Below are 22,399 nucleotides of genomic sequence, written 5' to 3'. Positions count from 1 at the left end.
TTTTTATTGTATCAGCCGAGTAGACTGCATATAAACTGCGTGGTTGTGTGTATATTCCAGCTGCCTGTGGCCGAGGTATATTGTACATGTAGAAATGATTCAGATTGTCAGCCGTACAGGGGAGGTGCTGCCGAAATTTCTTCGGACAGGGACTCCCCCGGGACGTGACAAGCTATTTGTGCCTCATATGGTAGATATACTGGTAGATGTCCCATTGAATAAAAAAATGGGTAAAAATATGCGTTCCAGCTTATATAGTATGAGAAGAATGTCTATTTCTAACTGAAACATATCATCCATCATAATACACCTCGCTATCAAATATCTAAAAAATAGACTCAATTCTGTGAGAGCTTGCCAAATATTATGAGGAAGTAAATCATGGAAAGCTATTGGAATAAGTCTTTGCATGAATACATGGCATTCATGACTCTTCATTCCAAATATCTTTAATCTGTTTATATCCACACATCGAGCCAAATTTGAGGCATACCCATCTAGAAATTTTATTTCTTTTAACCAACTACATAAAGTCTGCTTACTATCTTTGTCCAATGTATAACAAGTCATTGGAAATCTATTGGTTGTTTCATTTTGATGCAACTTTGGTTTGTTTACTAGTTCTTTTAATTCCTCATGAGATTTTATAGTGTCTTTAGTTTTTTCAGGCACATTCATTACAGTGTTAAAGATATTATCAAAGAAATTTTTATTAACATGCATGACATCTAAATTATGTCTAATGAGTAGATACTTCCAATAGGGGAGCTCCTAAAAAATGTTCCTTTTCTTCCAACCACACTTACATATCCTAACAATGTATTTATTTATCTCATCGAAACTAGATTGAAATACTGGTAGAAATTCATAACTGTCTATTTGTTCAATGATTTCTTCACCTGAAGTATGGACTGTTGGATGAGGTTTTCTAACTACAATATTCTTTAGGATTTTGTTTTATTTCACTTGAAAGGATTATCAACAAGTAAAAATTTATAGTGAGTATCAAACCAAGATATTTTCCCACTGTAAGGTAATGAAAATACATAAGAATATATCATACAGTATGGACAAGCTAATTTATCAGCCATGCTCCACCCTAATAATATTGAGTATGCTGAAAAATCACTAATCATCCATAATAATGCAGCATACAATCTAAAATTAGTTTTACTTGCAACATCATAAGTCACTGACGCTACATTCCATAAATCATTTAATTCGATAATTACCAGTTGCAAGAAAATATCTATCTTCTCTTTGGGATTGGTTGGATTAGGAATAAGTACAATAAGGAATATAAATTTATTTTTCATGCACATCCATAGTTATAAATTGTACGGTGTTAATATAACTAGCCAAGATAAATATTGTTGTCTCGACTGGCCAAATGGATGAAATTCATATGTGAAAGTCCCAATCTCACATTACGTTGTTCCATTACAAAGGAGGGAAATACAGTATCAAGATATTTCCATGCAGGGGAATCACAAGGATGACACATAATTCCTCCTTCATGCCTATGTTCATGATGCCACGTCATGTGATAAGCTGTAGCGATAGATGCATATAAGTGTTGAAGTCTAGCAATTAAAGGAAAGTAATACATCACTTTCCAAGCAATAGTTTTCTTCTTCTTTCCTAGTATGCGAGTACGATGCTTATAACGAGGGTGAGTATAGATTTTGCATTCACTCAGTTTGCTATCTTCATTCTAAAATATCATGTAGTTGTTTATACAACAATCAATCTTCTCTATAGGCAAACCTAAACCTCTAACCAATTTTTTTATACTGTAAAAACTATCCGTCATTATATTGTCAACAGAAAGTAACTCTGACAGTAATTGACATATATCATCATAACATCTTTCTAAAAAATGATGTTCTACTTTCATATTCAATAACCTTGTAGTCGTTGATAATTGCGAATTACCAGAGGGAATGCCTTTTTATACTTCTCTTTCACTAGCCTTTAGCATTTTATATAGTTGCTGATATTCAGGTATTGGTATTTCATTGATATTGGAATAATCAACTGTTGCATTCATTGCATCATGAACCATTAATTGTATTCTAATATCATAAGTTGATGATTCAGACGAAGTAAAAGTTGTTGATTCAGGCGCAGTATAATTTGTGTCAAATGAAGAACCACTAGAAGGCCCAATTGATTTATACAAATAAGACTCTCTATGACAATACCAATTGTAATAATTTGACACAAAACTATTTCTATATATATATACTTTCATGGTATCCTCATCATGGAAGGCTCTATTTCTACATTTGGAGTAATTACAAGGACACCGTAACTCGACTCCAATCATACATTTTAGATGACTCTTAGCAAAATTCAAAATTGTTCTATTTCAGCAATAAAATCATCTCTAATAAATCATTTTTCTAATCGATTATACATCCATGATTTGTTCATAGACATTGTCACCTAATGGTAATATAATTTAAAATACTATTAAACTTGTACAATTTAATTTAATCTTAAATAAAGTAATCAAACACAATATAGGGTGAGTAGTTTCCATTTAACAACATAATAAGTTAGATCAGATATAACGTTTACTTTCTATTGAATATTCAACTTAGTGAATTGAAAGAAACCTAGATTGTTTTTCCATATATTGAACATGTAGTATCTACCAATACTAAAATTATCATATGACTATATCATGTTATATATCAAAATATTAACTTAACTTATATCTAAATTCAACCATGTAAATTATAACTGAATATGTGTAGTCCAACTGGAGAAGAGCAGCAAATGCAGTTTATTGTAACAGAATTGATTAGTTAGCTAAAATTAATAGAAAAAATGGCATGCTATGATAAATTCAATAGGAACAAATTGCTGGCTGCCCAACCTATATACTGGCAGCCGGCAAAGAAGCCAACTGCGTGTTGGTGGTCGGCATTGTCGCCAGCCGTGTGCACCCCGTGCTGGCTATCGGCACAGCCGACAGCCGTGTGTACCGCGTGTTGGCTGCTGGCACAACCGCTAGCCGCATGCTGGTGGTCGGCACAATCAACAACAACATGCTGATGGTCAATACAGCCGCCAGCCACGTTCTAGCGGTCGCTGCAACACGCCAGCAGTGTGTTGTGCTAGCCGCCAATCACTTTCGGCGTTGGGAAGAGTCGGGAAGAGGGAGAAAGAGGAGAAACTTACCGAATCACCAGAGCTCGAGAGACGGAGGAGAAGACCGCGCGTGTGAAGGAAAATGGTCCAGCCCCGTGCCCTAGATTTAATAGGCATTACCGACGAAGTTGATATTTCGTCGGTAATAGTTATGATTATCGAGAACTCAATTCCGTCGATAATCCTGAAGTATACCGACGAAATTGTGGTCTTCTGTCGTAATCATAAGAATTACCGATGGAATATCAATTCCGTCGGTAAACCCTCTAACTCGCGGTTCTATCAGACACTCATTTACGACGGAAAGAGCATAGCCGTAAGCAATTTTCAACAATTATCGACGAAAAAAGCTCATTCCATCAGAAAACCTAAATATACCGATGGAAAGTTATATCCTTCAGAAAGCACAGACAAATATTTCATCCCGTTGCTAATTCTGTCAGTAATACTATTTTTTCTTGTAACGTCTGATATAGTGTGTAATAAAAAATAATTGTCCAAATTTAATAAAATGAATGATTTATTCTAAAATTTAAAGATATTATAAATAACTAATATACATTATTTTATAATAGTTATAAAATCTTAATTATTATAATATCGTAACCACTATGATTTTATAGTTGATATCATAATTTTTTATAATTACTGCAACATAATTTGATTTTTTTGTTCAATAATATTCTTATTTAATTAATTATAATGGTTATAACACTATCGTACTTGTCATCTTCGTATAATTGATCAATGGATTTAAGACTTAATAAATTCGATAATTTAAAAAAAAACACTTTTTTATGAAAAGAAAAAAAAAATAGAGTTCTTTAAAACATTGAAACCAGGGACTATAAGAAAAAGCTGCATGAAAAGGTGAGGAGCGAGGCTACGTCACCGCTCAGGTCAGGCTCCTAAACCAATTAGGCTAATGGGATTTCGTCGAGGCACATGCGGTAAGCGCATTGGCAGTGTAGGGGCACGTCCGGAGATTATCCTCTTACGCGTTTAATTTCTAGTTCCCTCCGTTTACCTGGGTGGATAGATTAAAGAGGGAGAATGATTAATTGGTAAAATCGATCATGGGAGGAGGAAAATAAGAAAGAGGAAACAAAGCCTATATATGTGCTCATACTAACTCTATGCGACTAGCTGGTTAGGACCATTGTTAGCTCATTTTTATCCTTGCGGCTCATATGTTTAAATTCATCCTTCAAAGTAAACAAGGCATACCGGTGAACTATTTCGTTTTCATTTTCACCCTACTTCCTCATTTGGCACTGCTTTGTATATAGGTCGTGTAGAAGCATTAAAATGAAGTTCTCGTGGGTCCGTGTGACCGACAGTACTCTTAGTGTCGAAATCTATTTCGCTGACTTGACTCAAGTACTACCGATGGAGGTCACTATATGCTTTGTGATCTGTCCGAGGAGTTTCAAACTTCCAGTGTTCTCACTCACCTTGACTGGCTATACAGGGTTGTTCAAAACATTATTTAAATGCTAATAATACATACAAAAGCATATAGAGTTGTGATTTGATAGTGATTTAAGGTTCCATCTTTAAGATTTAAAGGTTAGATTATACTATTAAAACTACAAAAAAATTTTAAAAAGTCATACATGATACTCATAAGATGTACACCACTTGATATATATTTTACTATTTTATTAAAAATCTAGACTCTTTACTGACTAATTTCTGTGAAACCCAAAATAAAATTATTTTAATGTTCTTTTTTCTTTTCACACCGAAACTAATTTTAAAGTTTATTAGAAATTTTCATAAACACATCAATCATGGATCTAGAGTTCAAATCTCAGCTACGACATATTATTGAGAATTTTCTTATTAATCAAGTAGTGATTTAGAGTTCGAGATTCAGATGCGGCGTATTATTAGAATATTTTTTTCATTAATCAATCAGAGATCTAGAGTTCGAGATTCATCCGTGGCATATTATTGAAAATTTTTCTTATTAATCAATTAGAAATCTAGAGTTCTAAATTGAGAAGGAAGAAGGTGATCACGTGCTACAAATGTGAAGGCAAAGGTCATATCAAAAGAGATTGTCGAGAGATAAAGAAATATGTTGCAGAGAACAAAGGTAGGTTGGCAAAGTCTGCAAACGTAGTTGAAGAAGAAAATTTAAAAAGCGATGATGGAGATATGCTATCAGTTATGTCAAGTTCGGAGTGACTGACTGATGCATAGATTTTAGACTCTGCATGTTCATATCACATGACTCCAAACAAGGATTGGTTTGACACCTATAAGGCAGTGCATTCTGGTTCAGTATTAATAAGAAACGATGTGTCATGCAAAGTTATCGGCATAGGGAACGTCAGAATCAGGATGTTTGATGGTGTGATCAGAACTTTATATAATGTCAGATATATACCAGAGCTAAGGAAGAACTTGATCTCACTAGGCACATTGGATGGTATTGGTTGCAATTATAAATCAGTAAGCGAGGTGATGAAGGTCAGCAAGGGAGTTCTAACGGTAATGAAAGGACAAAAGGTAGCAGGAAATATCTACAAGTTGATAGGGACTACAGTTGTAGGTGGAGCCACTTTAGTGGAGTCTGAATCAGACAGTACTGTCTTATGGCATATGTGGCTAGGGCATATGGGTGAACGTGGGATGCTATAACTTCACAAGAGAGATTTGTTGAAGGGTGTCAAGACGTGTAAGCTTGAATTCTACAAATTCTGTGTTCTTGGGAAATAGAGCAAAGTGCAATTCAAGATGGCAGCAAACAAGACGGAAGAGATTCTGGACTACGTACATACAGATCTTTGGAACCAGCCAGTGTAGCATCACATGGAGGACACTTGTATTTTGTGAGTTTTTCTAATGATTTCTCACGAAAGGTCTGGGTATACTTTATATGTCACAAGTCGGAAACTTTTGCAAAGTTTAAATTGTGGAAAACGGAAGTGGAGAACCAGACCGGAAGAAAGATTAAATACATTAGGTCAGACAATGGGACTAAGTACACAAATTTAAAGTTTCAGGAATTTTGTGAGCAGCATGAGATAATGAAACATTTCTCGGTTCGCAGGACACCTCAGTAGAATGGGGTAGCGGAAAGGTTAAACAGGACAATCATTGAGAAGACAAGATGCCTCAAGCTGAATGCAGGGCTTGCAAAGAATTTCTGGACGGAAGTAGTTAACATGGCATGTTATCTCATTAATAGATCACCAAGGGCAGCACTAGAAGACAAAGTATCAAAGGAAGTATGGACAAGGAATCAAGTAGATTACTCTCATCTTCGAGTTTTTGGATGTCCAACCTATATACAGATATCTAGTGAGGAAAGATCAAAGCTAGATGCGAAGTCAAAGCAGTGCATATTTCTGGGGTATCAGAAAGGAGTTAAAGGCTTCAAGCTTTGGGATCTTAAGGCAAACAAGGTGGTGATCAGCAGAGATGTGGTGTTTGACGAGAAAGTTATGTTACAGTGTACTCGGGAAGAAGAAAAGGAAACACCATATAGCAACATAGAGAAAGATATTGTGTAGGTGGAGCTAGAGACTCATAATTTCGATGATTCTAGCTCAAAACACACGGAGCATCGTACTATAGCTGGTGGCAGAACAAGACGAGTTATAAAACCACCCACCAGATACAGATTCGAAGACTTAGTATCTTATGCGCTTATCACTAGTAGCGGAGACCTTACATCTTTTCAGGAGTCGATACACGGCTCTGAGAAGGACAGGTGGATGAGTGCTATGGCAGAGGAGATGGAGTCGTTGCATAAAAACCAAACGTGGGATCTAGCGGAACTTCCTGAAGGAGAGAAAGCTATAGAGCGCAAGTGGATATTCATGAAGAAAGAAGCAATGTCAGAGGGAGAAGAAGTGAAGTTCAAGACTTGATTGGTAGCAAAGGGGTATTCACAGAGAAAATGTATTGACTATGAAGAAATTTTCTCTCCGATAGTAAGACATACGTTAATTAGAGCGGTGTTGGCTTTAGTGGCACATCACGATTTACAGTTGGAACAAATGGATGTGAAGATGACATTTCTTCATGAAAATTTGGAAGAGCAGATTTTTATGTCATAACCCGAGGGATTTAGTCAGCCTGGACAAGAGCAGTTGGTTTGCAAGTTGAAGAAATTACTCTATGAATTGAAATAATCTCCTAGGTAATGGTACAAACGTTTTGATTCATACATGATTCAAAACAGATATAGGAGATATGAGTATGACTGCTGTATATATGTGAAGAGCCTTGAAGATGAATCACTGATTTTCTTACTACTATACGTAGATGGCATGCTCATTATTGCGAAGAAGATGAAAGAGGTTGACAAATTGAAGAGGCTATTGAGCAAGGAATTTGACATGAAAGATTTGGGAGAGACCAAGAAGATTCTTGGGATGGAGATTCACAATTGGTATCAGAGCTACAGGTTTTTAGCGGATTTCTTCAACATGTCAGGGGTAACTTCTGCGAAGTTTGATATGGTGAAATTTGACGGAATCGAAAACTTTGGATTATGGTAGATAAGGGTCAAGGACTTATTGGTGCAACAAGGCATGGTGAAGGCACTAGGAGAAAGAAAACTAGAAAGCATGGAGAGATCAGATTGGGAAGAACTTGTTGGACCGTGATCGTTCGATAGAGGGGGGGTGAATATCGATTCGAAAACTCGAGTGTAAAAGTACGCAGCGGAAAAGTAAATGAACACAATTGATTTTACTTCGTTCGGAGCCTGTGACGACTCCTACTCGAAGTCCCGTGGTCCTTGACCACTTTCGTTGGGCAATCACTAGCAATTCGAATGTGATTACAAAAAGAGTACAAGAAATGCTAATGAAACAAAACACAAAGCTGTACCGACAGAAAAGAAAACTTAAAGAGCAAGGGCGCGTTGTCGGAGCTTTGTTAGCGTCGCTGGAGCACAGAGCAGCAAAGCAATCTGGGAATTCTGAGAGATGTACTTTAGAAGCTCCACCCCTGGGGCTTCTTTTATATGCTGCTCCGGACGCCTGGATCCCTTCCGGGCGCCCTGGTGCGACGTGGCAAGTCCAGTCAAGATGCTCCACGTGGCAAGGCGACGCAGAGGATAAAACTTGCCTCCGGGCGCCCAGACCACCTTTTTCCAGAGATTCCTTCTCCTGCAAAACAAGGTTAGTCCGAGGCAAAATATACCCTGCAACACAGCACAATGAATTAACAGAAAAAGTATGACTTAGATTCCGTCTTTCCGAGACCGGAATCTAGTCACGATCTCGACTTAGATATCCAAAATGGATCTAAGCCGGATCGACGCCTAATGTTCCCTTCCCGGGAATGCGTCCTCGCAGTCACTCCCCTCCAGTGACTTACCTCACTTACCTGCCAGACGTCCGGTCAGCCCGTCAACCCGTCTAGACTTCGTGTCAGCTATCCGGTCAGCCCGTCGACCTAGCTGGACTTCTCACCAAGCGTCCGGTCAGCCCGTCGACCCGCTTGGACTTCTCGCCAGCTATCCGGTCAGCCCGTCGACCTAGCTGGGCTTCGTGCCAGACATCCGGTCAGCCCGTCGACCTGTCTGGACTTCTCCTACACACTCGATCAGAGTGTTAGACAACAACAAACTAACTTAACCTGATTTGTCATTCATCAAAACCTGGGTTAAATCGTTAATGCTAATCGCACCAACAGAACTTCAGGCGAAGACAGTATCAACAATCAGGCTTTGTCTTATGGATGATGTGATGTATCATGTCATGGATGACGAGTCACCGGTGGTAGTTTGGCAAAAGTTGGAAAGTCGGTACATGTCAAAGTCATTAACAAACAAGCTGTATTTTAAGCAGAAATTATTCGGGTTGAAGATGATAGAAGGAACCAATCTGAGCCAGCACATCAACGTATTCAACCATATTATAAGTGATCTAAAGCGGGTTGATGTGAAGATCGAAGACGGAGACAAGGCACTGATGTTGTTGAATTCTCTACCTTCATCTCCTACGTACGAGAATTTGGTTACTACTTTGATGTGGGGTAAGGAAGCTCTCAAATTGGAAAAGATCACAAGTGCGTTGCTAGGTTTTCACCAAAGGAAAAAAACAAGCGATGAAATTTCTCAAGGAGGACTTGTGGTAAATAGTAACCAAGAGCGTGGTAGGAGTAAATCTCGACATGAATTGGATAACAACAACAACACAAAAATCATTAGATGTGATTCTTTCGTGTAGAGAGAATTCTAATAAAGCTTCGACCGTTTTTGTGTAGGCAGACCGCCAAACCACGTTAACTCTTTTTCTTTCTCTTCTTCTCCTTCCTCGTGTTTGCTCTCCTTTTGTGCATCTTTGTCTTGTTGCTCTGCACGATTCTCTTTAGTCCACATCTTAGAATTGGCAACATTACGAGCAGAGAAACTTCTAGAATTTTTTTCATTAATCAATCAGAGATCTAGAGTTCGAGACTTAGCTGTGTTATATTATTGAGAATTTTTCTTATTAATCAATTAGAAATCTAGAATTCTTTTTAGTTCCACATCTTAGAATTGACAACATTATGAGCAGAGAAATTTTTAGAAATATCTTGGGTTAGTGATATTAGAAAGCATACTTTTCTCGACTTTTTAGCTAAGATCAAGTATAATATTAAATTAAATTTTTATAAGAAGGAGTCCGTTACAGTAGCTTGCTATTAGAATTCTTGAGCTTGGCTTGTTGCTAGGATTCTCGAGCATCACCCTAGCATTGCATTATTATATGGATCTTCCGCACCCTTACCCAATTTATGAGTGGTCTCTTGAGTATCACCCTAGCATTGCATTATTGCATGGGTCTTACGTACGCTTACCTAATTTATGAGCAGTCTTTTGGCTAAAATTAAATATATTTATTTTTATCGGTAATATATGATATAAAGAATTAAATTAATAGTCTGCACACAGAACCAGATGTGCAATTTTTCCTAAAAATATATAAAATTATAAAAATATTAAAATCTTGTCCTATATAAAAATAAAAAGTAAAGGCAATACGAAAAAAATTAAACTTATTTTCTATAAGCTAATTTTTCTTCCCATCTTTTTTTACATTGTCCCACCTGATATAAAAAGTCTAGCTCATATATATATCCCCCTCCCAGGCTGTCCCATTACTAGAAGAGAGTAAATCAAATAGCCTCTTCCCATCTTTTTTTTACATTGTCCCACCTGATATAAAAAATCTAGCTCATATATATATATCCCCCTCCCAGGCTGTCCCATTACTAGAAGAGAGTAAATCAAATAGCCCCTTATATGTATTTTTCACCAACTGTGAATCTATCGTATGTTATGCCTTGGTCCATAACTTTTTCTACAGTACTATCACAGTAGAACAAACTCTGCTACGCCAGGCAGGGGGGCACGGCGAACTAATTGATGGTTGTCCGAGTACCATCTATGCATTTATGTATCCGCTCAGCTGTTCCCCACCCCTTATTTAATCTCCCGAACTGCCAATCTTACAGTTTTTGGATAGATATGTTAGATTTTACGTTTCAGGGAGCGCAAAAGGCCATCGATTCACAGATCGAATCAGGTACAAAACTTTGAATGACAACCAACTAATTGTATGACTTTCCTAGTGGAAACTTAATTGTTGCTCAGAACAATAACACGTTCAAGAACCAGGGCAGGTACCGCCTACTACATTAACAATGAAAAGAACTGGAAAAAAATAAATATATATCCCAAGTCAGCAGCATATAGAGTTTGTCACTTGGAATGCAGGCCAGGCACATTATGGAGTCCCATCTTCCTAAGGATAAGCTTGGGTATTGCAGGAGGATCTCGGAGGCCTAGGCTTCGACTGAACTCATTTGCAAGTTCCACGAGTTTAGACTTATCTCTACCGATATTCTTGTCTGAGTTATAGTAACCAAGCCACGCTTGATATGCCGATTCTTTGTTCTTCATGTCGACCAGTTTCACAGCCTGCTCTACCTGTACAAACACAAGATTCAAGTGTGTTAGAGAAGACAAATACTATACTTGAAAAATACCAAACATAAATAAATAAATTCATTACATGCCATCTGAGCTAACAATAAGCCTCAATGTCTAGAATTGTCCTGACGTATTCAAACTGTTTCTAGGATCTTACAGTGATTGATAAACCTGAGGCTCATCCTACTTGTAATTTTTCACAATATTTCTTCTGTACTTTTTCCTGTCACACCACTATGGGTGAGTGCATTCTGCAAGGGGGGATGACCTCCCCCCTACGGAGCAACCAGTGTTGTAATCCAAAGATGATGCTCAGTCTTGTAAAAACTAAAGTAAAATACTCTAGACAGCAAATCATAACCACATATCAGAATACCGCTCATAAGATATCTCAACGATGACTTGTACACCAAAAACACCAGCATAGCAGAGATCTCAGAGCAACAGTGACTTCATGGTTGTGTTTATATTTAGCATACATATTGAAGGATTTTTAAAATTTAATCAATTTCCTAGGTCAGTATACAAAAAATTTTACAACTTTTCTGCAAGTTCACAAATCACAAAAAAATTGAATAATAAACTATTTCCAGAAAATTCCTGCAGAAAAAGAAGCACATTCTACAAAATCCCTTTCGCAATTACTCAGGTACAACCCAAATAAATTGTCGAACTCATTCTCATAACTAAAATGTTGCTAAGATTCATAAGAAATTCTCAAGATTCAATTGACAGGGAGTTGCAAACAAAATAGGTACAACTCAAATCCAAGAGACAACAGAGACTCTACCGTTATAGGGAATAGACTCCCTCTTAATCTCTACTCTCCTCTAGTACTGAACCCTCTCCTCTAGGATCACAATTTAGTGCAAATGAGGATACTCTACTATGTTATATTGGCTGAGATTCATTGAATTGTTTTGTTTCATCTTGAAACCCAATTCTTTTCTGTCTACTCAATTTTCCCTCAACTCCGTCATGCAACCTCTCTTAAACCAACAGTGGGATTGAAACAGGAGTCCAGAATAAAAATTATTATCATGGATTTCAAAAGGAGAATGAAAGGACCTGCTTGAGTTGGAAATTATCCTCAAAATTTACACTTCCACACAAAGTTGCATGCCTCCTTGATGTTATCAGCCTCTCCAATAACCTACATGGACTCTAGAAAACCCTTTGGAGGTTGTTTCCCTCTTGTGACATAGTACCTCTATTTCATGGAAAATAGCTGAGCATGAATTCAAAGCTCTCTCAAATATGCTCCCTAGAAGGATTAGTTCATGTTCCTTTTCCCTCTTGAATAAGATCAAGTGATGGGGCAAGAAATACCAGTGAAATCTCATTTGGATTTATTCAACCCCCAATTAAATCAAAGCTAATCAGGATTCAGGATTGATCCTAAACTCATTACTCTTCATCCACTACTATCAAAATACAACCTGACCTCAATTTGACAAAAGCCATCGAAATAACTCTGATATACTATCATGACTTACACCATCTCCTCCCATCGCATGAAACTCAATACATTCTACTATTTCACATGCCACTAAAGTGCCAGTCTCCAATTACATATGCCTAAACCAAAAAATAAAATAGTACCTAGCCTTACACAGTTAGACCATGTCATGCAATTCCAACAGCATAAATAAGAACTAGCATCCCAAGTAATTGATATAAGCGACTGAAATTAAATCGATTAATTGAAACAGGTCGCAACATTCACTTCAAAAATATGGTCCAGTCCATTTTGAGGAAAGAACACCAACCACTAATTAATTACAATCCAGCAATTAAACTTGACTGTGCCTCATCTCCTCCCGCATGATGAAAATTAAATTTAAACAAAACAGATCAAGCCCCCAGTTGGAACTACATTCCAGACCATTAAAAACAAATCAAACCTCAGCCATAAGTGAAAATCGTTTCAAATCCCACCCACTGGAGTTATTTCCATTCGCTAATTCAGGCACTCGCCACAACTAAATGATTTTAATCAAATAATTATATTGTTAAATAGCTCCTTGATTATCTTTGATAATTACTCAATTAATTATGTCTAATAATAGTCAATTAACAACTCAGATTTAAACTAGGGGAAGTTGAGGGGGCAACATTTTCAGAATTCTAGTATAAACTTCACATGTTAAACTCAGATTAATTATGTCTAATAATAATCAATTAACAACTCAGATTTAAACTAGGGGAAGTTGAGGGGGCAACATTTTCAGAATTCTAGTATATACTTCACATGTTAAGCTCACAGAATATCACCATACTTCACTCTGTTACTAAGATAACACTTCATGTACATTGTTTGATACTCACTTGTCTTGCAGCGTTGGGATCAATGGAAGGTAGTGATGCCTCTGTTATTGGCAAATCTTTGATAGTTGTCAAAAAGAAACTTTCCCATGGTGCTAGCATCAGCACACCTTTTCCTTCTTTACCTTTCCGGCCTGTTCTACCAAGTCGATGTACATACTGCTCTCTATCTGAAGGGAGTCCAACCTACAAGAAATGTGACTTGAGCAACATTATCATCATAACAAGACAAATATAAGTTTAATTAACTGTTATACAAGCAAAGTAAATAGAAAATTTAGGTCTACAATTTACCTGTACAACAAGGGTAACATCTGGGTAATCAACACCTCTAGCAGACACATCCGAACTCACAAGAATGAGCCCTTTTGATTGCCTAAACTCTTCAGAGACTTTGGTTCTGTAACTTTGTGATTTTCTTGAATGGATTTCACGCACATTCAAATGCAATTTAGAAAGTAGGTCAGCTACAAGCTTTGTCAACATTGCAGTGGTACAAAATACAATAACCTACAAGTTCGTGACATGCCAGATGATGAAAAAAATGACTAGATAAGATACAAGGCAAGTGAAAGGTTTGCCGGATTATTAATTACCTTGTAATCGAAATCCTCTGAAATATGCTTTTTCAGTATACAGTAAAGAATTGAGAAGTGCTTTTCCAATGGAGCAATCAGATGCATTTGTTTCACCTGATCATAAGGACAAATTAATTAAATGAAATTATAGCAACAAATTATCTATTGCATGTTTATGAGAAGAAAAGTACCTGTGAGTGCGTCTCTTCACTACCCTCTTCCACAGTGCTGATGAATTTGTAGTCCTTTTTCAAGGAAATATGACAAATTTGACGAACCTAGATGCAAACATGATTATTCAATAAAAATCCCATTGTAAGAATGAAAACTAAAGATATAACTGCCATAAACATACATCATTTGGTATGGTTGCAGAAAATAGAAGTGTTTGTCGTTGTTTTGGAACTGTAGAAATAATTCTCTCAATGTCCTTGCGGAATCCCATATCCAATAGACGATCTGCTTCATCAAGAACAAGAATTTTCACACCATTTAGCCGACTGACAAATCCTGTTGTGTTTTCGATATGGTCTTTGAGTCTTCCAGGAGTAGCAATCAGAATCTATTAGACTAACACTTATTAGCATAAACACTGCCAATGGGATATTACAGATATGCATTCACATTTATCAGTGAGCATTAGGAATTTCACCTGGCAAGGATTTGCTTGCATGTGTCTTTGTTCTTGTGTAAGTCGTGTACCACCTATTACTGCTTGTACACCAATAGAAGGATGATACTTCAAGAGTTTATCAGCCTCTGCAGCGGCTTGCAATGCAAGTTCTCGTGTTGGGCAAATGACGAGCACATTAATGGAAGGCCTTTTTCTATCAAGGTCAAATGTAGGTAATTTTGAAATAACCTCAATCGCAGGAAGCTGCAAAGAAACAACTTGCAGATGGTAAAATTGGGGAAATGCACTCGTCTAAAAAGAAAGAAAGACAAAAAATAAACAAGTAATCAAAAATGCATCAAGTGGATCATAATCAGATATTTTGATCCTGTAAGGCCATACTAGAAATGCGACAGTTTTTCCAGTTCCAGTTTTTGCCTTTGCTAGAACATCTTTGCCTACATTAAGAACAGGAAAGGATCATCATCTGCATGGCAAGCGGATATGGGGAGTTTGAGGGAAAAATATGCAGCAATTGATCTGGAGTAGATTTGAATAAAGTTTACTAGATGTCATTTATTTCCAGAAGGAACCGAAATTCCAATTTTAACTATCATGCCAGAAAGTAATCAGTGTGCCAACTAATTGTTTAAACATTAGCAACTAAATTCTCAGAAGCACAAAAACAGAAACATGATTAATAACTCGTGACATAGAATGTAGTTGGTGAATAAGGGGAAAAATTCTCCTTGGCTTAGCATATATTTGAACAATGAAATGGTGGTCCTAGCAAGGGATTTCTAAAACATTGGGCATAAGAACTATATCTATGGGATTACCAACAGTGGTACCACCTACTACCAAAACAATACCAATACCACTATAGCGAAGTAAATCTAAAATTATTGGATTGGGCATTTCACCATTGATCAGCCTTGTTAAAAAACCATAACACCTACTGGATGCATCATACATTGGTACTTAAGGCCACAATATAGCTAACTGACCTTGAAGGATCAAGGGAAGTGTTGCTTCCTGCACCATTGTCATCCTCACATAACCGGCATCTTTTATTCCCTTAAGTGACAAAGAAGAAAGAGAACAATGTTCAAACCTGTAGTAGAAAAAGAGCAACTTTGAGGGGAAAACAATCAATGTATTATATAACCAGCGTACATTAACTTTGAGTAGAAAACAAACACTATGTTACATACGCAAAGTAAAACAACTTTGAGAGAAAAACAATCACAATATTATAAAAGGAACGTGCAAATGAAAAACGTCCACAAGAGACTTCTTCTAGCAGTTCAAACATTGCCAAAATTATGTTTGTCAGCAATGAACCTCCTATAGTATTAGTTTCCAAGAACTTTTACCTGGTCTCGCTTAGGTAAGACTCATCTTCAGATGCTGAAATTATAGGAGACACAGCGCAGACAGCATTAACAGATTTTCCCTTTTTCAGTTGGGCACTGTTACTAGGTGCAGTAAATTTCGGATGGGAATCACTATTCCAGTCTTCACCTTCATCTTCCTCCCCAAGCTGAGTTGAAACTCTCCTCTTGGAGGGAAAAATTTTAGAAGCTCGCCCTCCAGATCCATCCAAGGTTCTTTTTCCCCTCCCTTTGCTGATCACTTGCAAGGACTTGGAACTGTCGTCACTCCTCTTTGAAAAGATGGTATCCTGCACTGACGCCTTTGGATTTATCTTTCCATCCCCCAAAGCGATCTTATTTTTCCCCCGGCTGCTCCTTTTCCCGTCTCGTTCCATCTCTTTAAACTGCCTATCGCCCAGTTGCGCGTCGTCCTTGACCAAGGATTTCTGCTTCGAAGGGAATCTGGAGTTATCAAGACGAAGGGAATTCCTCCGTGCGATGCCAACGGAATCGCTACTATGACGGAGAATACGGGCAGGCTTGGCTGGAAAGGGCAGGTACTTGAGCTTGAAGGGGAAGGCTCTTCGAAGAATGGATGCCCCGAGATTGAAACGGAGGATGCCCGGAGAATCAAGCGAGCAGATGGGAAGGAGTTGGCAAGGCATCGTCCGACCCTAGCCGCCGGAGACTTGACAGAGAGGGGGGAGATAAGAGGGTTTTAGAATGGGAGGATATATAATTGTGTAGCGGCTCCACTGTGGATATCAAGGTTTTATAAATTCTTCTATAATCTTTTTTCTTTTAATATATGTATATTTTATGTCAAATTTTAACATCCACCCAATTTTATATTTAAATTTAATATATATTCTTATTTCATTCAATTTAAATTAAAATATTTTTTTTTCATAATACAAACTATACAAAACAAAATTGAAGATATTAAAACACATTAAAAATTATAGTAAAAGGATTGAAGGGTAGAGAGATGACCCTAGCAAATTTATTTTAGTTTTTTTAAAATATTTTATGTTAGGACGTTAAATGAACCATCGGCCAACTTAGTATTTGACTTAGTAGGTGATTACATCTAGATACCTCGTGATCCATCTCTAAATTATATAAAGAGAGGTATTGTCCATCATCTAGTTTATTAGGAACAGAAGGGATTTTTTTTCGAGGGCATGCACCATCGAGAATTAATCCCTTGACATATTATAGTAAATTTGTTACCCTCTATTCAACTAAGCATCCCGTACTCTATTAGTAAAAAAATAAATCTACTACCTTAACGCCCCCCTTTGTCATTCCCATAGATATAGAAAGAGATAAATGCAGGTACACAGGTGTTATGCGTACGATAGAATAAACCCAAAGTCATTGGTTTCTAAGAATCGACCTCTGGTCATTACGCTAGAGACAAAGAAGGAGCCAAGAATTTCATATCGAGGGGACTAAATGTACGTGTTTACGTTCAGGGAAGGCGACTGTGTCGTTGCTTTCCATTTGTCTCTCTTTCACACTCTATTATTATACATCATACACTTCTTATACTTAAAAATTGAGGGGCACCACCATCACCTCCCTTGGCTCTGTCCTTAACTAGAGATATCATGCGTCCACCGTCCCTATTAGTAAAATTTTTTTATATTTATTTAATATATATATATAATTAATTAATTGAATAAGCTTGAATAATTGGTTAAATTAAATGAATGAATTTAAATATATGGTCAATTAATCAATATTCATAAACAAGAATTGCCAACAATTCGTGAACAATAAGAAAGAATACTTGTGAATGATGTCAATCAATAAAATTCTTATTAATATGATAAATAAATTTAAAAAAATAAAATGAACAAATAAGCTTGTTTTATCAAACTAAATTATCAATCAAACTTAATTATTCTTGACACGGAGGATGCTCGGAGAATCAAGTGAGCAGACGAGAACGAGTTGGCAAGGCATCGTCTAACTTATTGAGATATGTCGGATGCAGTGTGTGTTAAAAACATCTTTCATAAACATGCACAGTGGAAGACTTAACGATAAATAAACTAATTTATTACATCACATACACCACACGCATACAAGATATAATCACGCAGACAAGAACATAAAACAAAATGAAATCGAATAACAATTATTCTAGGTATACCTTACGGATGACCTATAACGAGAAAGGCATCAACCATTTGTGACATTATCGAACCTCGTTTCTATTCGTATCCACACTAAGCTCTTCAAGACAACTCCAAGAGAACAAGCTTCACCTTCGGAAGGTACTATCCACGAGGGAACGAGAATGATCAAGAAAAGGAAGAAGAAGCAAAAGGAAGATCTTCTTCCTTTGGGTGACTCACGACAATAAGAGGAGGCCCTCTTGTTGTGGTCGGCGGCAAGAGAGAAGAAGAGGGAGAGAGAGGTATTAGGTTTAGATTTCCAAAATCTAAAAAAGGGTAGCCCGGTGCACGAACCTCCCGCTATGCGGACCTGCTTTTTGCAAGAGGTTGTTTCCACGATTTGAACCCGTGACCTTTTAGTCATAAAGCAACAACTTTACCGTTGCACCAAGACTCCCCTTCTTAGATTTCCAAAACCTAATCAAGCAGATAATAAATTGTGTATTAATTCTCTCTTAACCATATCAATGTATAGTTTTCTTTAATGTGTTAGATTAGAAAGCTCAAATCCAACCCATTATACTTTAACTAAAAATTAGCTCATTAACCCCTTTGTTTGGTTCACAACTAAATCAAATTGGTTCATGACTAAACCAAATTGAGTCCAACTCTTTTATAAGAGATGTGGCACATCCGCACTTCTGTTCCGACAAATATTTTCATATTTATCTTATGTATGATTTAACCAAACATTTATCTCTTGATCTGAGAATCATATTCTCTAACTTATTTTACGTCTTTTAAAGACTCGTAGTGCGTGTGACCGAATATGTTCTCGATTTATCTTGGTCGTCCATAATTGACTACTTAATTATGGAACGATCATGAATGATACCTAATAATACATCATGATCCCCAATTAACCAGAAAATCACAGTTAATCTCAGAACTAATTCTGAACCCTTCAGTAGCTACAGTGAGTCATGTCTCGCTCCTTTCACTCGTCTTATACCCACTTGGTTCAGGACATGGTCTATGTGTCTGCCCCCACTAGGCTGACTATGTCACACCGAGCTCAAGTAATACTTCATCGTTCTACATATTTAAATTACTCGTACATCTATACAAGAGTCTTATACTCTTAACGTGTGATGATTTGACCAAAGATTTTAAGTAATAATCCTAAGGAATGACATAGGGTATACGTCTCCTCACAATTAGCACTGAATCCTCTGTCGACCATCCAAACACCTTCGGACACTTTGACTTATACCCAATCATCTCATGTTCACACCTCCAAGAGATGTTTACTTAAGATGTCAAAGTATAAGTCTCCATGACTAAGATGACTTGTATACCTTAAGTCGAAGGAAACTTGTACTCGAACTACAGTAAGAATTTCACAAACATCTCCATATATGTAGAGAAACCATATGAAATATTACAGTAAGTCACTCTAATAGTTACCATAACTAGTTTTCATATTTAAATCTCGACATCCCAATGTTTCTAGCTAGTGAGAAACAACTATTTGACCGAATCAAGGAGTATAACGCGTACTAATCTTACAGAATTGATGATGTCTAAATGCATCAATTTGACAACTAGAAAAATTTAAATATGTTCATAATTATATATGTAGATATAATCGTAAGTTGTGATCTAATCATAAATTTTCTCATGCTATGAATTATATTATAAATATTAAGTAAATGAGTTTAAGACTATTCAAATATATAATATATATTTAAATAATAAATCTATATTTATTAAATAAATATTAAAAGTATAAGACAATTATCTTAAAATATTCCTTAAAATATAACAGCCGCCAGTGACTCGTGGAAGGGAGCGGATCTTTTGGACCAGGAATTCTTGGTCCCTCCCTGGACCACATAGGTGGTATAAAACTCTCCCTCACGTGCAAAGCACGTGCATGCCAACGCCCAAAAGAACCCTAGCCTCTTCCAACTTCAGCGTCGCCTCCCTCGACGGATCGAAGCACCTTTGCCACATCCGCGGCAAGATGCACAAGAAGGTCTGGATCGCTGCCGGGGACATCATTCTCATCGACCTCCGTGACTACCAGGACGACAAGGCGGACATCATCTTCAAGTATATGCCTGACGAGGCCCGTCTCCTTAAGGCCTACGGTGAGCTCCCTGAGAACATCCGCCTCAACGAGGGCATCGGAGGGCTCGACGAGGAGGACGAGGGCGGTGCCGATGACTACATCGAGTTCGAGGATGAAGATATCGACAAGATCTAAGGTAGTAGGATTTTCAAAAGATGATGATTCAGAAGAGATCAAAAGGTCTTGGATGGTGAAGAGGAAGAAGGATTTTCAGAAGATGGAGAAGGTTCACGGTCAGCTGGTCAATATTCTCGAGGGGCTCGGGCTCCACGCCAGAGTTTTCAGCCCCCGCCAAGCAGAAACAGATCGTGGATTGCATCTATGCCTTCTAGAAGAAAGGGCGGAACGGTGAGCTCAGAGGTATGGATCACCATTTCATCTTACGTTTATTCCTGCATTTTGATAATAATTCGTGTTGTTCATAAGGTTAACTGGTATTTTTGTTCAGAACGAACGTATTCGGAGCCGAGGAAATGGATGCGCGGTCAAGTTCGGATAACAATTCAATTCGGTTGCTGCTACAATTACGCAGTGGTAATTTTACAGCTCTTGTAATTTGTAGTTATTTTACTGTCCTTTTTTTTTTGTGCGTGTTTTGTTTTTGCTAAAGCAACCATTTCTGATTTACATGATAAGCATGGCAACCCACCAGGCATAATTTGCGACGAACAAGTCGATCCCATTCCCCCTTTGCTGAATATCTTTGGATGTTTCGCCCAGATCAAATTCAAGCTTCAAATTTTCTGTTTGATGATTGAAAATAAGCTCTAATACCTTGAGCCGACTAAGAACACTAGTATATATATTCAATTTATTAATATTAATGAACAAAATTATGAATTGTTCATGAATAATACTCATGAATAATATTCATAAACAATGTTGGTGAATCATATCTATAAATAAAACTCTTATAAACATAGTAAATCAATTTTAAAAAATTAAAATGAACAAATAAGCTTGTATTATCAAACTTAATAAACAATCAAATAAGTTTAAAAACTATAAAGTTTTTAAACAATTAAACAAACTTAAATTAAGAGCTCGATAACATCTAAATGAACCAAGGTCGAGCTCATAAAAAAATCAAGTTAAACTTGAACAATCATTTCAGCAGTTTATTTTTTTTTATTCGATTTGATTTGACTCAATTATATTATTAAACAAACTTGAATACCACTGATATGATAAAATTTGGAAGCTCCTAGCCGAGTGCTTCTTGAACATTGATAGCAAATCACTTCTCGCCTTCTCCATACTGAGTATAAGAGTTCCTGCTCAAAGTTAACACAAAGTCAGAGGGTGTCGATCTAGTTCCGACAAGGGTCCTCTGATGCTTAATTCAGATGACGAGAGTAGAAATGTAACGACCCAATTTTTCCTATTCGAGTTCTAAATGTCTTTAAAAATATTTATAAATGCTATAGAAATATTCTAGAGATTTTTAGAAATTTTTAGAGTATTTTTACGTAATTTTTGAAGGTCGTTTGGTATTTTTACTAAACGAAAGAAGTTTAAAAAAAAATAATGTCCAAGCCGAGATTCGAGCAGTGGACCTCGAACTCGAACCGAGCCTTAACCGGATCCAGCTAGCCAACTGTTCAGCAGGCATTTTCTGATCAAATAGGAAACGAAATTTATTTAAGGGTTAGCAGAGAACAAATTACCTAGGTTATAAAGAGAGGACTTGAGTGATTTTCGAAAAACCTAAACTTCTCCTCTCCTCTCTCGCGACGGCGCCGGCTCTCTCGGGCGGAAACAGAGCCGAATCTAGGGCTCGTCTCCAGCGGCCGGCGAGGACTTTTTCCGACGAGATCTCCACACCTTCGTGATCCCCTCGTCGAAAAGAACAAGTAGATACCAAGAGATCGTTGAGGAAACAACTTCTCCGAACCCTAGCAGCCCTTTATCTTCGGTTGTAAGTCCAAGAACCCAAAGTGAGTTGCTACTCACCTGCAGTAGGAGTAGTTTTCGGACCTTGATCTTCTCGATTTTAAAACATGCTGTAAAGATTATGGTTTTGTGCTTACTGTCGGGGATCTCAAAGAAAAGGAATGAATTGTTTAGTTTAGGCATATGATTTGGATTTCCTTCATGCCTTGCAATTAGAAATTCAAGTTAGAGTTAGAATTTTCTATTGTGA

General features: G+C 37.2%; 3 protein-coding genes and 1 pseudogene across 3 annotated transcripts; 3 read left to right on the top strand and 1 right to left on the bottom strand.

Annotated features, from left to right (window-relative positions):
• The first annotated feature begins 9,728 nt into the window (after window positions 1-9,728).
• Window positions 9,729-9,872, top strand: LOC122039396 (annotated as a pseudogene).
• Window positions 9,873-10,706: 834 nt separating this feature from the next.
• LOC122022785 (DEAD-box ATP-dependent RNA helicase 31-like) lies at window positions 10,707-16,730 on the bottom strand. Its single transcript, XM_042580906.1, has 10 exons — window positions 15,997-16,730; window positions 15,628-15,734; window positions 15,023-15,078; window positions 14,660-14,884; window positions 14,363-14,569; window positions 14,199-14,285; window positions 14,026-14,121; window positions 13,724-13,939; window positions 13,433-13,615; window positions 10,707-11,101 (listed from the first exon to the last, which is right to left on the bottom strand). The coding sequence occupies exons 1-10, from the start codon at window positions 16,659-16,661 to the stop codon at window positions 10,874-10,876; spliced, it is 2,070 nt and encodes a 689-aa protein (XP_042436840.1). The 5' UTR covers window positions 16,662-16,730; the 3' UTR covers window positions 10,707-10,873.
• A 3,328-nt stretch (window positions 16,731-20,058) lies between these two features.
• On the top strand, window positions 20,059-20,400 carry LOC121997314 (eukaryotic translation initiation factor 1A-like). Its single transcript, XM_042551667.1, has one exon. It carries the CDS (start codon window positions 20,059-20,061, stop codon window positions 20,389-20,391), a length of 333 nt encoding a protein of 110 aa, XP_042407601.1. The 3' UTR covers window positions 20,392-20,400.
• Window positions 20,401-20,443: 43 nt separating this feature from the next.
• On the top strand, window positions 20,444-21,027 carry LOC121997305 (RNA demethylase ALKBH9B-like). Its single transcript, XM_042551657.1, has 3 exons — window positions 20,444-20,604; window positions 20,705-20,790; window positions 20,867-21,027. The coding sequence occupies exons 1-3, from the start codon at window positions 20,444-20,446 to the stop codon at window positions 21,025-21,027; spliced, it is 408 nt and encodes a 135-aa protein (XP_042407591.1).
• Window positions 21,028-22,399: the final 1,372 nt, after the last annotated feature.

This window comes from Zingiber officinale, chromosome 1A (genome assembly GCF_018446385.1).
Source record: "Zingiber officinale cultivar Zhangliang chromosome 1A, Zo_v1.1, whole genome shotgun sequence".
Classification (NCBI taxonomy): domain Eukaryota; kingdom Viridiplantae; phylum Streptophyta; class Magnoliopsida; order Zingiberales; family Zingiberaceae; genus Zingiber; species Zingiber officinale.
This window is presented reverse-complemented; position numbering and strand designations above follow the sequence as displayed.